Genomic DNA, 12,012 nt, shown 5'->3' with positions numbered 1-12,012 from the left:
ATTGTTCCCCAAGTTCAGAACCGATAATATAGTTTAGGGTAAATTACAACCACCCCTGAAGTATGGTCAAATTACGAAAACCCCTCTCATGTTTGGGTAATTACATCCACCCCCTCAATTATAAATCTTCTTACACGTCCACCCTTGCGGTTTCAAATTTAGTGGAATCTTCGAGATTATATGGAATATTATCACTTTTGTACCCGTTTTATCCCATTCAAACTTCACATTTTGAAGCAAGATGATCATAATATGTGTTTTTTGGCTTGTATATATCAGATTGTTGTGCATTAAAAACTATGTTTTTACACAAAACGAGTACAAACTAGAACACGTTCCATGAAATCTAGATGATTATGTTGAATTTGACACCATAAGGGTGAAGGTGTAAGAAAAAATCATAGTTGAGGGGTAGATGTAATTATCCAAATAAGAGGGGTTTTTTTGTAAATTGGTCGTACCTCAGTGGAAGGTTGTAGTTTGCCCTATAGTTTTATAATGTAGGAAATATAAATAAGGGTAAATTAGAACCACACGATGTAAGATCGATTTACGAAAAAAAACAAAAAAAAACCCAGGATGTTTCCATAATTACATCAATATATCCCCTTGCGATTTGTAAATTTCTTACCCTTTGTAAAGGGTGGATGTAAGATATTTACAAACTTCAGAGATTTTTATGTAATTGCTCAAAAATAAAGGTTTGTTTTTTTAAATTACATTTTTCCTCATAAGTTGGTTGTAATTTACCCTAGAAATAAACATCAAGAATTAAGGAGTACCCTTTCGGTCGCTTAATCCCACTTTGCACCCTTGAAAGTTGAAAGATAACATTTTGGCACTTTGCATCCATAAAAAAAATTAATACTTTGCACCCTCGAAACAGAATAAATCATGCATAATTGCACGCCGAATGGAATTTTTAAAGCTATATCAAAGGTAATTTAATATTTTTAGTGTAGTTTTTTAGGATGTCAAATGTCAAATCAATTTTTTTTTATATCGATCATTTTGAAACTACAAAGTCCAAATTTAAAAAAAGAAAAAAAATACACCTCATCAACATATTTTAAAATTATAATTTTTATCACAAAAAATATCTTGCAAAAAAAATTAAAAGAACAAAAAAAAACCTCCAGTTATTTTGTTAACTTATTTTAAAATTATATTTTCTTCCAATAATTACCAAATTTTTCACCAGTTACAATAAAAGATTCATCCATCAATCAAAAAATTTAGTGAGAAAATATTTATTTTGATAAGAAAATATAGTTTTTTTTAGTAATTCAGTATGATTTTATTTTTCGCACTTTTCACACTCGAAATTAGCTCGATGGTAGAAGAAAAGAACCATTTAATTTGTTATTTGAACCGTGGAAATATAAAAACCAAGAAATAAAATGAGATTTGCCTTATTAAATTTTAAATATTCAATTCATGGTTCATTGTGAATGATTTATTGTGTTTCGACGTGTAAAGCGCTAAGTGAGATTATACCACTTAATGAGCGCTTAATGGAGGCCAAATCTTATTCGGTCAGAAGTTTTACTATTCAGCATATTTGGTATACACATCTGAATGAAGACGTTTCTCTCTTACCGATTCAGTTGGATTATTTGGACTTAACCATTCAGAGGTAATACTGAAAGGATTTGGACAAAAATTATCCCTATGAAACAGATAAATATTTATATATATTTTATATTTGATGGTACTGGGTAGTGATCAGTACTCATTATCTTGTACTGTGTGTTCTATTCCTAAGGAAGAGATGTATTTTTATTATTATTATTATTATTTACTTTTTGAGGATATATATATATATATATATATATATATATATATATATATATATATATATATATATATATATATATATATATATATATATATATATATATATATATATATATATATATATATATCGAAATTTATTTTTATATATTATTTGTTAAAAAATGGATTAGATATTTCTATATTGTACTTATTTTCATTAAAAGCGTATAATAAACTAATATTTACGAGTGCCACATTTTTTTTAGTATTTTTTCATTACAATTCAGTTAGTGGTTAATTTTATTTGTTAGAAATTATGAGGGTTAATATAGTAAAATTACATCATTCAGTTATGACAGACATTGGAGTTACCAAACAAATTTATACATTCAGTATTCAGCATTCAGACAATACTCTTAACAGTTCAGATGTGTATTCAACATTCAACATTCAGTGCTTAATCATATCAAACGAAACTCCTTTTGGTTTATAATGTTTTAATATCACATTCGTATACTGATATTCTTATCTTTTCTTGTTTAATCATAATATTTAAATTATAATTATTTCAACGTAACTTGCAAACTAACTGTAGTGAAGACATAATTTAGCTTCTAGTATTTTTTTTTAGTATTAGTTTGTAAATTTAAATAGGTATAGGTTTTGGCCCCCAGTTTTTTGTAAATACATGTTTTGGCCCCTCCAATTTTTTGTTCTTCTCCATAAGCTTATGTAAATTATATATTTTTTTTTATATTTATAATATTAAAATATAAAATAAAATGGTATTAATGCGTATGTTTTAATTAAAATTGATAAATAAACCTATATGCATATGCTAAGCTATGCTTGGATTCAATTTGGGAGTTATTTTCATTTCATTTTGGGAAAATATATATTGAGGGAAAAATTTGAGAATTAAAATATGTTAATTTATGTATTAAGATGAGACAAAACTATAGTGGTTAAATCATATTTAAATGTGTTAAAAAAATATATTTTAAAATAAAAATTTGAAAAATAAAGTGATATTTGTTTGTTTTTTAGTGGATATATTCTTTTACCGTAGCAGTCAAATTTTTTAGTGTACCAGCCGAATCATGTTTGATGGAAAATTAAACTTTTGAAATTGTTACGAGAATTTATTTTAAAAATCTTAACAAACATAAATAAATTTATTTTCGAGAAAGAATAAAAATGAGATGAAAACCCAATCAAACATTGCCTATGATTTTCGAATACCTAAAAACAAATGACAATACTATTTCATGTTTGAAATATGATACTACCATTTTATGTGTACGTTTTAACTAAAATTTACAAATATGAAAAGGGTTTTTTGTAAAATCTACCCCTGTGAAATCTCTAATTGCTAAAACCCTATTGTGTTAAAATAATTAGCAACGACCCTCCTATGAAAATAAGTCAAAGCCAAAAAAATCCCTAACAACTCATGGTATAATGCACGCGCGAATTGTGCGTGTAGGAATGCGTGTTTTTACTTGAAAACTCGAAAATACCCTCGGATTGTTTTGTAAAAGAAAAAATCCAATTTGATTTAAATATTAAATAATCCAAAACTTTGGATCAAATTGCAATTTTTAAAATTTCTTTAACGAAGAAAATAAATTGCGTCTTCCCCAAATTATTCTCCCCCTTGAAATCGTCCGACCACCAACAAACTCCGACGGCCACCACCACCAGCAAACTCCGACGGCCACCACCACCAACAAACTCCGACGACCACCACCACCACCACCACCACCACCACCACTGGCAATCACCTCGTCAAGCTGCTGGCTCCAAACAGAGTGAAAGAACATGTCTTCCCCAAAATTCTTCTTCCCATTGAAATCATCAACACCACCAAACTCACAACACCACCTTCGGGCTCCGGCAATCACCTTTTCACGCCGCGCCGCTACCCCTTCCTTCCACCACCCACCTCCTCTGCTCTTCTCGCCATAGACACCCTGACCCTCCACCGCCAAATTCTCAAAATCCCCGCCCCCCTAGCTATCTCCCCCGTCAGCCACCTTTATTTGAGATTTGATTGTGGCGAGATGTGAAGCATGAACATTGAAGAATCACCATTATTTTTTTCACAGTGTTGGAGAAGAAGACATTGGGTTGGTTTTGTTTGCATTTTGTTATATATATATTTTTTTTTTAATATTTCCTTACAGTTTTGTAAGCGTAGTTCAGCCATTTCATATAAGTTAATATTCAATTTTGAAACAGGGACTAGTGTGCTTTGAAAAATACAATATAAGGGTTTTTTCGCTAATATTTTTAACACGAGGTATTTTTCACCACTGTGCTATTAGCTCAATATAAAAATGGGCTTACTATTCATAGTGCGGTTTTTTCCAGCTACAGTGCGAAATAATTCATTTGTCAAAAAACACTTTAACCTTTTACAGAATCCTCTCAACCTCCAAATATTTCGACTTTCGTAGATCGTGATTTGTTTTCGTAGAAATCAGTTAAAACCCAACGATTATCAAGATGGCCAACATCGATCCCGTAAATGAGGTAAAAAAATACGTTTTAGTGTGATTTTTTTCGATTTTCAGTCGTTTCGTGTAGAATATCACGAAATTATTCAAGTCGTTTCGTGGTTTTGCACGAAATGAACAATTTATTCGTGTTTTCCAGTCATTTCGTGTACAATACTACGAAATGATACCTCTTATTTCGTGTAAAGTCACACGAAATAGCAGTAAAAACAGTTTTGTTATTCATTTCGTGCAGTACTACACGAAATGTATACATAAATTTCGTGTCATTTTACACGAAATACCTAGTATTATTATTAAATTTTTTTGTGCAAGTATCTAACCTTTTTTTTTGTATTTACGCAGCCATATGACGATAATTTGTATTTTGATCCCTCGGTTTTGGATCAAAATGAATATGAAGATTTCTCTCACTTCTTCCAAGTTGATATTGTGTTCGGTAGTAGGGAAGAATTAATCAACATTGTTTTAATGTCATGTATTGTTTAAATATGTAAAAACAACATTGTTGTAGGTATGGAATGCCTCTTTTGAAAATAATTGGGATAACTCCAGTTGGGACGAATTTTACAATTGATGTTGCATTTATGTCGCATGAAGATGCAGACACCTACGAGTGGACTTTGAATTGTTTGAAAGAGTTGCTAGATGGTGTCGAACCTGATGCGATCTTGACAGACAGAGAGTTGGGTCTTTTGAAAGCACTGCCAAATGTTTTCCCATTTTCGTATCATATGTTGTGTATATTCCATATAAACAGAAATGTTGAGGCAAATGCGACGAAATTTATGGGAGACAACAAGGACCAAGGTCTAATATTCCGACGTGTGTTGTGGGCTAAGCTGGTGAAATCAGAAACCGAAGAAGAGTATCATTACAATTGCAATGAAATTGTTGGACGGTATGCAAGGTATCCTAGGCTGATACAATATTTGAATGATACGTGGTTGATATACAAGGAGAAGTTTGTTCGAGCCTATACTCGCAATGTGTATCATTTTGGCAACACGAGCACTAACAAGTATTACATGTTTTAGTTATTTAAATGATAAAATATATTATATAAAAATAATATTTATTTTGTAATTACATTGTCGTTGTATGCTTTGATTGTTGTTGTAATTGGATAGGGTGGAGAGTGCTCATTCTTCAACGAAGGGTTGGTTAAATGCTTCGACCGGAGGTCTAAATAACGTGCAAGGCAAACTTCGGGACTAAGTTTATATCCAAATTAGTCAGCTGAAGTGCGATTTTTCATTATCATCCAAGATAAGGAAGCATACTGCAGCATGGCCGTGTTTTCAGGGTTTGATTTGTTATGTTACGCATCTGGCATTAGAGAAATTGGATGAAGAGATAGAGTCTCCGGCGATGCAAGATCCGAGTATTTGCACACACTATCTTTGGAATACTCATGGGCTCCCATGCGCGTGCAAAATTGTGCAGAAAATGGAAGATAATGACCCGTTCGTCATTTCAGACTTGCATCCATTATGGAGTACCATGGCAGTTGAGCCTTCGGAGCTACCTGAGTATCAAGTAATCCGCGAGGAGATTGTGGATAGACAGATTGATTACCTGAATTACAATTTGAAGAAGATGAATTACACGAGTAAGATAAATGTCGTGGCCTCATTGTGTGGCATCGTTTATCCGTCTACGTCGCATCTGTCCGAGCCATCATTTGTTAAGAACAAAGAACGACCAAAGAATAACTCGACAAAGAGAGACCCTTCTGGATGGCAGTATCATATTGATGAGGAGACAATTAAGTCGTCTTGTGGTTCCAAGGGTCGCCAAACCTCATCTGGCGCAAAGATTCCTAAAGCAAAGGTTGAGAGAAGTACTGATGGTACGCCTCAATCGAAGATGAAAGGTCGTGGTTCTCGTATTCCCACACAAGAATCTGCTGCCCCTACAATACCTGCACATGAAGGAATCGACTTTTATTCTTTCGTGCCCAGATTTATGGTCCGTCTTATTCAAGATTATGTTAACGTGATGGCGGATGGCAACTGTGGGTACCGGTGCGCTGCTCAAGCCGTGTACGGGGATCAAGAAAGATGGCCGCAAGTGAGAGGGGAGTTGCTTATTGAGTTATACGAGCATGCTAGTGTCTACACGGCGATGTTTGGCAGTACCGGATACGTTGAGGTCATACGCAAGTGTGACTGGACCTCAGGGCCTTGTCCACAAGCTTATTGGATGGACATGAATGAAATGGGATTGGCCATTGCTACCAGATACAGTGCATTAGTGGTACTTTTGACTCAAGTAGGGAGTATGACTTACCTTCCTATGTTTGGCAGTGGTCACTTATCATGTATGATTGTTGTGACATTGCACAACAATCATTTCATGTTTGTTAACTTGGTCGCGAATAGTCCACTACCACCAATCCATCCGGCATGGGTACACCATAGAGCTAAAAACTTGAGGCACTTACTCAAAACGTACAAACCCCGACTACTCTTGTACGAACAATTAAAGTCTGGTCGGTAGTTCAATTTGTAGTTGTATCTGAAATCTAGTTGAATTTGTATTTGTATTTGAAATTTAGATCAATTTGTAGTTGTATTTGAATTCTAGTTCAATTTGTAGTTGTATTTGAATTCTAGTTCAATTTGTATTTGTATTTGAATTTTTAGGTCAATTTTGTATTTGAAATTTAGATGAATTTGTAGTTGTATTTGAATTCTAGTTCAATTTGTATTTGTATTTGAATTTTTAGGTCAATTTGAGTGTCTGAAATAAATTGGTTAATTAAAAAATAAATCAATTAGTGATGTCGTACTGAATTCCACGAAATGTCACTTCATATTTCGTGGAAAAATCTACGAAATATGGTCTTCCATTTCGTAGAAAACTCCACGAAATATGATGTCACATTTCGTATACGTTTACACGAAATACACGATTTTTTTCAATTTAAAAGTTTCGTCCTTCGTGTTCTATAACAATAAACACTTATATTTTGTGTGAAAAGACACGAAATTATTGAGTGAATTTCGTGTAATAATACACAAAATAGCGGGCGAATTTGGTTTTTTTTTAGGAAAGTTACAAATGAAATAAATCGCACTGCAAGCCGGTAAAAACCGCACTATGAATAGCATTTCAGATATAAAAATGTAAGCTATGTTTTTGGAATACATAGATGTGATGTGAAGTGTGAACGCGTTTTTTGTTTAAAGTCGCTTAAGTCAGCTCCTTGTACTAAAAAACGTTTTTAGTGTAATATAATCGAAATTGTTGTCGCTTAAAAAATATTATGAGATATTTAACATGAAACGGTCAAACTCATGCCAAGTCAACAAGATTAGTTAATATATATATATATATATATATATATATATATATATATATATATATATATATATATATATATATATATATATATATATATATATATCATTATTATTGGAAAGTTAACGGTTACATCTGGTTATTTTCATCTAAGGTAAATTTGAACCGTAAATTTGATTAAATAAGTACTCACTAAATACACATACACACATAAGTGTGTCAGTGATTATATATTGATATATAAGTTAAATTCATCCCGACATAGATAACCAGGTCTAGTATTTAATTTATCTTATTTTATGATGTGAACAAGCATTTTATAGGTGAAGACTTTTTTTGTATTACATGTAGCTAAAGTGCTAAACAAACTTTCTCATATGTCAAAAGTCAAACTAAATGATGTATTGCGCGCAAAATTTCGCAATCTTTGACTTTTCCATTTTTCATGCTATTTGGCATATTTAAAACTATAATCAACCCTTTCCGAAAATTAGTTTGCAGAGTTATAGTCGGAGACTGAAGGTTTTCGCATTTTTAATTTATATATAAGAGTAAATTGCAAATACCACCCCTGTGTAATCCTTAATTGCTATAAAAGTCCTTATGTTATAAAAATTAGCAAAACCCCCCATATGATTAAAAGTCAAAGGCAAGAAAGTTCATTAAAGCTGCTCGTGGTACTCACGCGCGGGTTGTGCGGTTCTTTTTGAAAAATTGGGGGTAAAAGGACATAAACATCCTACTATACATATAAATAAAAAATGTATGTTAAATTTGATATAATTATAAATAATTCAAATTCAAAGGACCAAAATAGCAATTTTTAAAATCTTAAATCCTGATCATCATCGTTCTCCCTATCACCCTGTCTCAACGCCCCCAGTTGGGAAAACAAAATCCAGGACCTAATTCTCTTCTTCCCCAAAATTTCTGGAACTCAAACCAGCAAAGGCAACAACCACGGTCACTACCGCCGCCGGAGCTGCCCCTAATTCTCTCAAATCCTGTAGCTATGTCGAAGCCGGCAGCCTCACGAAACAGTGGAGGAGAAGAGCAAGGTATTTGATGCCTCCAGATCCAAACCTCCCATTGTTTTTCTGTTTTTTATCGTCTTCTCCGACGATGGTTTTAGAGGCTGGTGTGGAACTGGTCGACGGCGCCGCCGCCGCCGCAGAGGAGGCAGGGGGCTGTGCAATCCAGCTTGTGCGTAGTGTGTGTTTCAATCTAGGTTTAATATAGTATTTTGGAAAATTACAATTCAGTCACCTAATTAAGTTTCAGAAATCTAGTAAAATTACAATTTGGCCTCTATTATATATTAATTCTAAATTTATGCTATTAACAAGGGTATATTTATCTTTTCATCCCTGGTCAATGGCTAAAATAACAATAGGTGCGGTGAGCTAATAAAAAAAATATACAGGGGGGTTTTTGCTAATTTTTATAACATAGGGACTTTTCTAGCAATTGAGGATTACACAGGGGCAGTTTTTGCAATTTACTCTTATATATAATCACACAAACATCTATATAAAAGTGTGTAAAATATGTACGATCATGTAAAATATGTTTGTTTTGTTAAATATATAACTTGATTATGGGCGGAAATCGGACGAAATGAATCGAAAATGACTTTTTCAAAAAAAATTCAATTTTGTTCGGAAGTAAAAAATAGGTTCTAATATCCGTTCTAAATAAATCGGAATGCAAAAATTCATTTCAATTTTGTTAGAATTTCAGAAACTACATAATTTATAATCCATTGTCCCAAATTCGAATATAATGGGAATTTCACAATATTTTTTTTTTTATCTTTTTTTTCCAAAATTTGCAGGAAAATGCAAGGAAAATCTATAAGAAAGTTCGACAAAAAGCACTAAACAAAACCACATCTAGGAACAACAAATTAAAATATAGATTTTCTGATAAGATAAAATGTAACTGAGAGTTTATGATAACAATTAGTATTTTCTAAGGTTTTAATTTACTTGTCCCTTCGATATTTATATTTTTCATATAAAACACAACATAAGTTATATTATGCAATTACAAAAATATATCATAAAATTATATTATATATTTCAAAAAATAATCGGAATATTCAGAACTAAAATCGGATCGAAAATCGAAATTTCCAGTAATTTCATATCAAACTCCAATTCCATCCAAATAAATTCAGAAAAATTGGAAATCGAAACTATGAAAACCTGAATGAAAACTACAATTCCAAATTCGGATATTTTCAGATTGTAATCGGCAGAATTCGGAAAATCTCAGCAGCTGGTAACACAAATAATAATTGATCAAATCCATCTGTTTGAAAGTGTGGCTTTCAAACCATGCCTCATGGTAAGCAAAGCCGAAACACTCGGACTCGCCGTCTGCCCTTCCGAAACACGCACGTGATAATTGTGCATAATCGTGGCCGCGACACCTTTCAGCCTCGCAAACGCCACTTCTTTTCCGGGGCAAGCCCAAGGACCCGCCCCGAACGCAAGAAAACTATTCGAACCCACATGCTTCACTTTCACCCCTCCACCACCATCACCACCACACATCCATCTCTCCGGCTTAAACTCACCGCAGTCTTCGCCCCATATCTCCGGCGACCTCCCCATCGCGTAAGTGCAAAGCACGACTTTCGTTTTCTTACCCACTCTCTGTCCACTCGGTAGCACGTCTTCTCGATTCGGATCCCTAATTATAACCGGCGCAGTGGGGAAAAGCCTTAGGGTTTCCATCAAAGCGCAATGCAGATAAACCAATTTGCTTAATTCTTCGGGTCTAAAAAAAACGTGCTTTCGGCCGGGTGCGATACTATCACCGCCACATCGCCCGATTTCTTCTGAAATCGCGTTTTCGACCGACGGATTTTTCGACAAGAGGTAGAAAAACCAGGTCAGGAGTGCGGCAGACGTGTCCCTCCCGGCGAATAAAAGCGTCATTAAATTCGCAGCTAGAAACACATTACTCGTTTGCTTTTCGGTCGAAGCCTCATCCATATAAAACTTCAAAACATCGAAACTTTCGTCGTCGTCTTTTCCTCGTTTCTTGCCGGACACATAACCCGCCAGTATTCGATTCAGAGTGACGCATGCATGGCCCATTTTCTTCTCCTTCCCAATATTCAACCACCGCTGCATCCTCCAAACCCTCTCCGGCAGAATCTGCCGCCAGAAAACCGCCTCCGCCACGTCATCCATCGCGTCCAGCAACGGGCAATCCGGAAACCCGACCCGGAGGGATCCCAAGTCGGATCCTGTAGCCATGAGACACGTGGCGTCCAGCATGTACCTGTGGAAAAGGCCCTGCAAGTCAACGACCTGGTTTTGACTCGAGGCGTGGTCGAGAACCGGGATTAGGGCTTTCTCGAGAGTGTGGCGGGTTGTTTCCGGTATCGATTTCTGGAACCGAATTTCTTTGTAGAAAGCGTGGGTGAATTTCTTGTCTTCCTTCCACTCGTCGAGATCTTTAATGAAAGCTGCATCCCCCAAGAAATCGAAGGCTTTTCGAAACTCCGTTCCTCTCTGGTAGACCGTGAATTTGGAGTTCATCACGTGGTGAACGTTGACCGGATCGCTCGTGACGAGGATATCGAGGTTTGTGAACCACGACGTATTGAACAATACGGTGCCGTTGTGTTCGGATAAAACGTCGGTTATTTTGTCGTAGAGTTGGTGGCTTTTGAGGTAAGCTGTGGGCATCAGCTTCATGAATGGCCAGTTCCATGGGAGAAGGGTATAAATGTAATTAATATTTGTTGTTGATGGTAATAAGAGGAAGAGGAGAATGAAACAGCAAAGTATAATTGCTAGAAATATTTCGAGATTGCCCATTTTATTTTGTTTTAATTTGCTTAATTGTTTTGAAATTGAAACTATATTATATGATCATGCCAGATATTTATATGGTTAATTGAAAGCGCGTGTGGCATGGCCAAGAAGTTATATATAGTCGTATATAGAATATTAGACATGGGTCATAGGTGATGTCCAATTAATGCGTTTGAAAAAAGTTCAAGTCAACAACGGAACCGCAGAACAACTCTCGTTTGCTTACTTATATTGGATTAGATTGGATCGGATTAAATTAAATTGAATTAAAACACTATTGATTAAATAAGTATTTAATTAATAACATGTTTGGTTCTTTAGACTGTATCATGTATTAAATTCGTTAATTCTAGTATTATATGTGAATTGTTTATAAATTTTTTTTACTCTTATCTTCTTAATCATCACTTACAAAATTAATTGGTGGGGAATTTGGGGGGATTGACTTGCAGAGTTCTACTTTAGTAGCGGACTTGAGCAATGTTAAATCTTTTGAAGAAGTATATATATATATATATATATATATATATATATATATATATATATGCACGTTTTGTGTGTGTATTTGTGGTATCATC

General features: G+C 34.3%; 2 protein-coding genes across 2 annotated transcripts; one reads left to right on the top strand and one right to left on the bottom strand.

Moving 5' to 3' along the window:
- The first annotated feature begins 4,882 nt into the window (after window positions 1-4,882).
- On the top strand, window positions 4,883-8,840 carry LOC148768384 (uncharacterized). The gene is made up of 4 exons (XM_088821180.1): window positions 4,883-5,316; window positions 5,426-5,496; window positions 5,635-6,618; window positions 8,548-8,840. The coding sequence occupies exons 1-4, from the start codon at window positions 4,883-4,885 to the stop codon at window positions 8,838-8,840; spliced, it is 1,782 nt and encodes a 593-aa protein (XP_088677306.1).
- An 840-nt stretch (window positions 8,841-9,680) lies between these two features.
- LOC105973142 (alkane hydroxylase MAH1) lies at window positions 9,681-11,473 on the bottom strand. The gene has a single exon (XM_012998162.2). The coding sequence runs from the start codon at window positions 11,435-11,437 to the stop codon at window positions 9,905-9,907; it is 1,533 nt and encodes a 510-aa protein (XP_012853616.2). The 5' UTR covers window positions 11,438-11,473; the 3' UTR covers window positions 9,681-9,904.
- Between the last annotated feature and the right edge of the window lie 539 nt (window positions 11,474-12,012).

This window comes from Erythranthe guttata, chromosome 8, assembly GCF_056151865.1.
Source record: "Erythranthe guttata isolate IM_541 chromosome 8, IM_541, whole genome shotgun sequence".
Classification (NCBI taxonomy): Eukaryota; Viridiplantae; Streptophyta; class Magnoliopsida; order Lamiales; family Phrymaceae; genus Erythranthe; species Erythranthe guttata.
The sequence above is the reverse complement of the archived record's forward strand: the minus strand, read 5'-3'. Positions and strand labels throughout refer to the sequence as shown.

Excerpts from the sequence above, each read along its gene's own strand:
- LOC148768384 (XM_088821180.1), top strand. The coding sequence starts at position 4,883 with ATGTCGCATGAAGATGCAGACACCTACGAGTGGACTTTGAATTGTTTG. Across the intron at positions 5,497-5,634 it reads AGGTCTAAATAACGTGCAAG|AGAAATTGGATGAAGAGATA; the intron begins GCAAACTTCGGG and ends ATCTGGCATTAG. Across the intron at positions 6,619-8,547 it reads TGGCAGTGGTCACTTATCAT|CAAAGGCAACAACCACGGTC; the intron begins GTATGATTGTTG and ends AACTCAAACCAG.
- LOC105973142 (XM_012998162.2), bottom strand. The coding sequence starts at position 11,437 with ATGGGCAATCTCGAAATATTTCTAGCAATTATACTTTGCTGTTTCATT.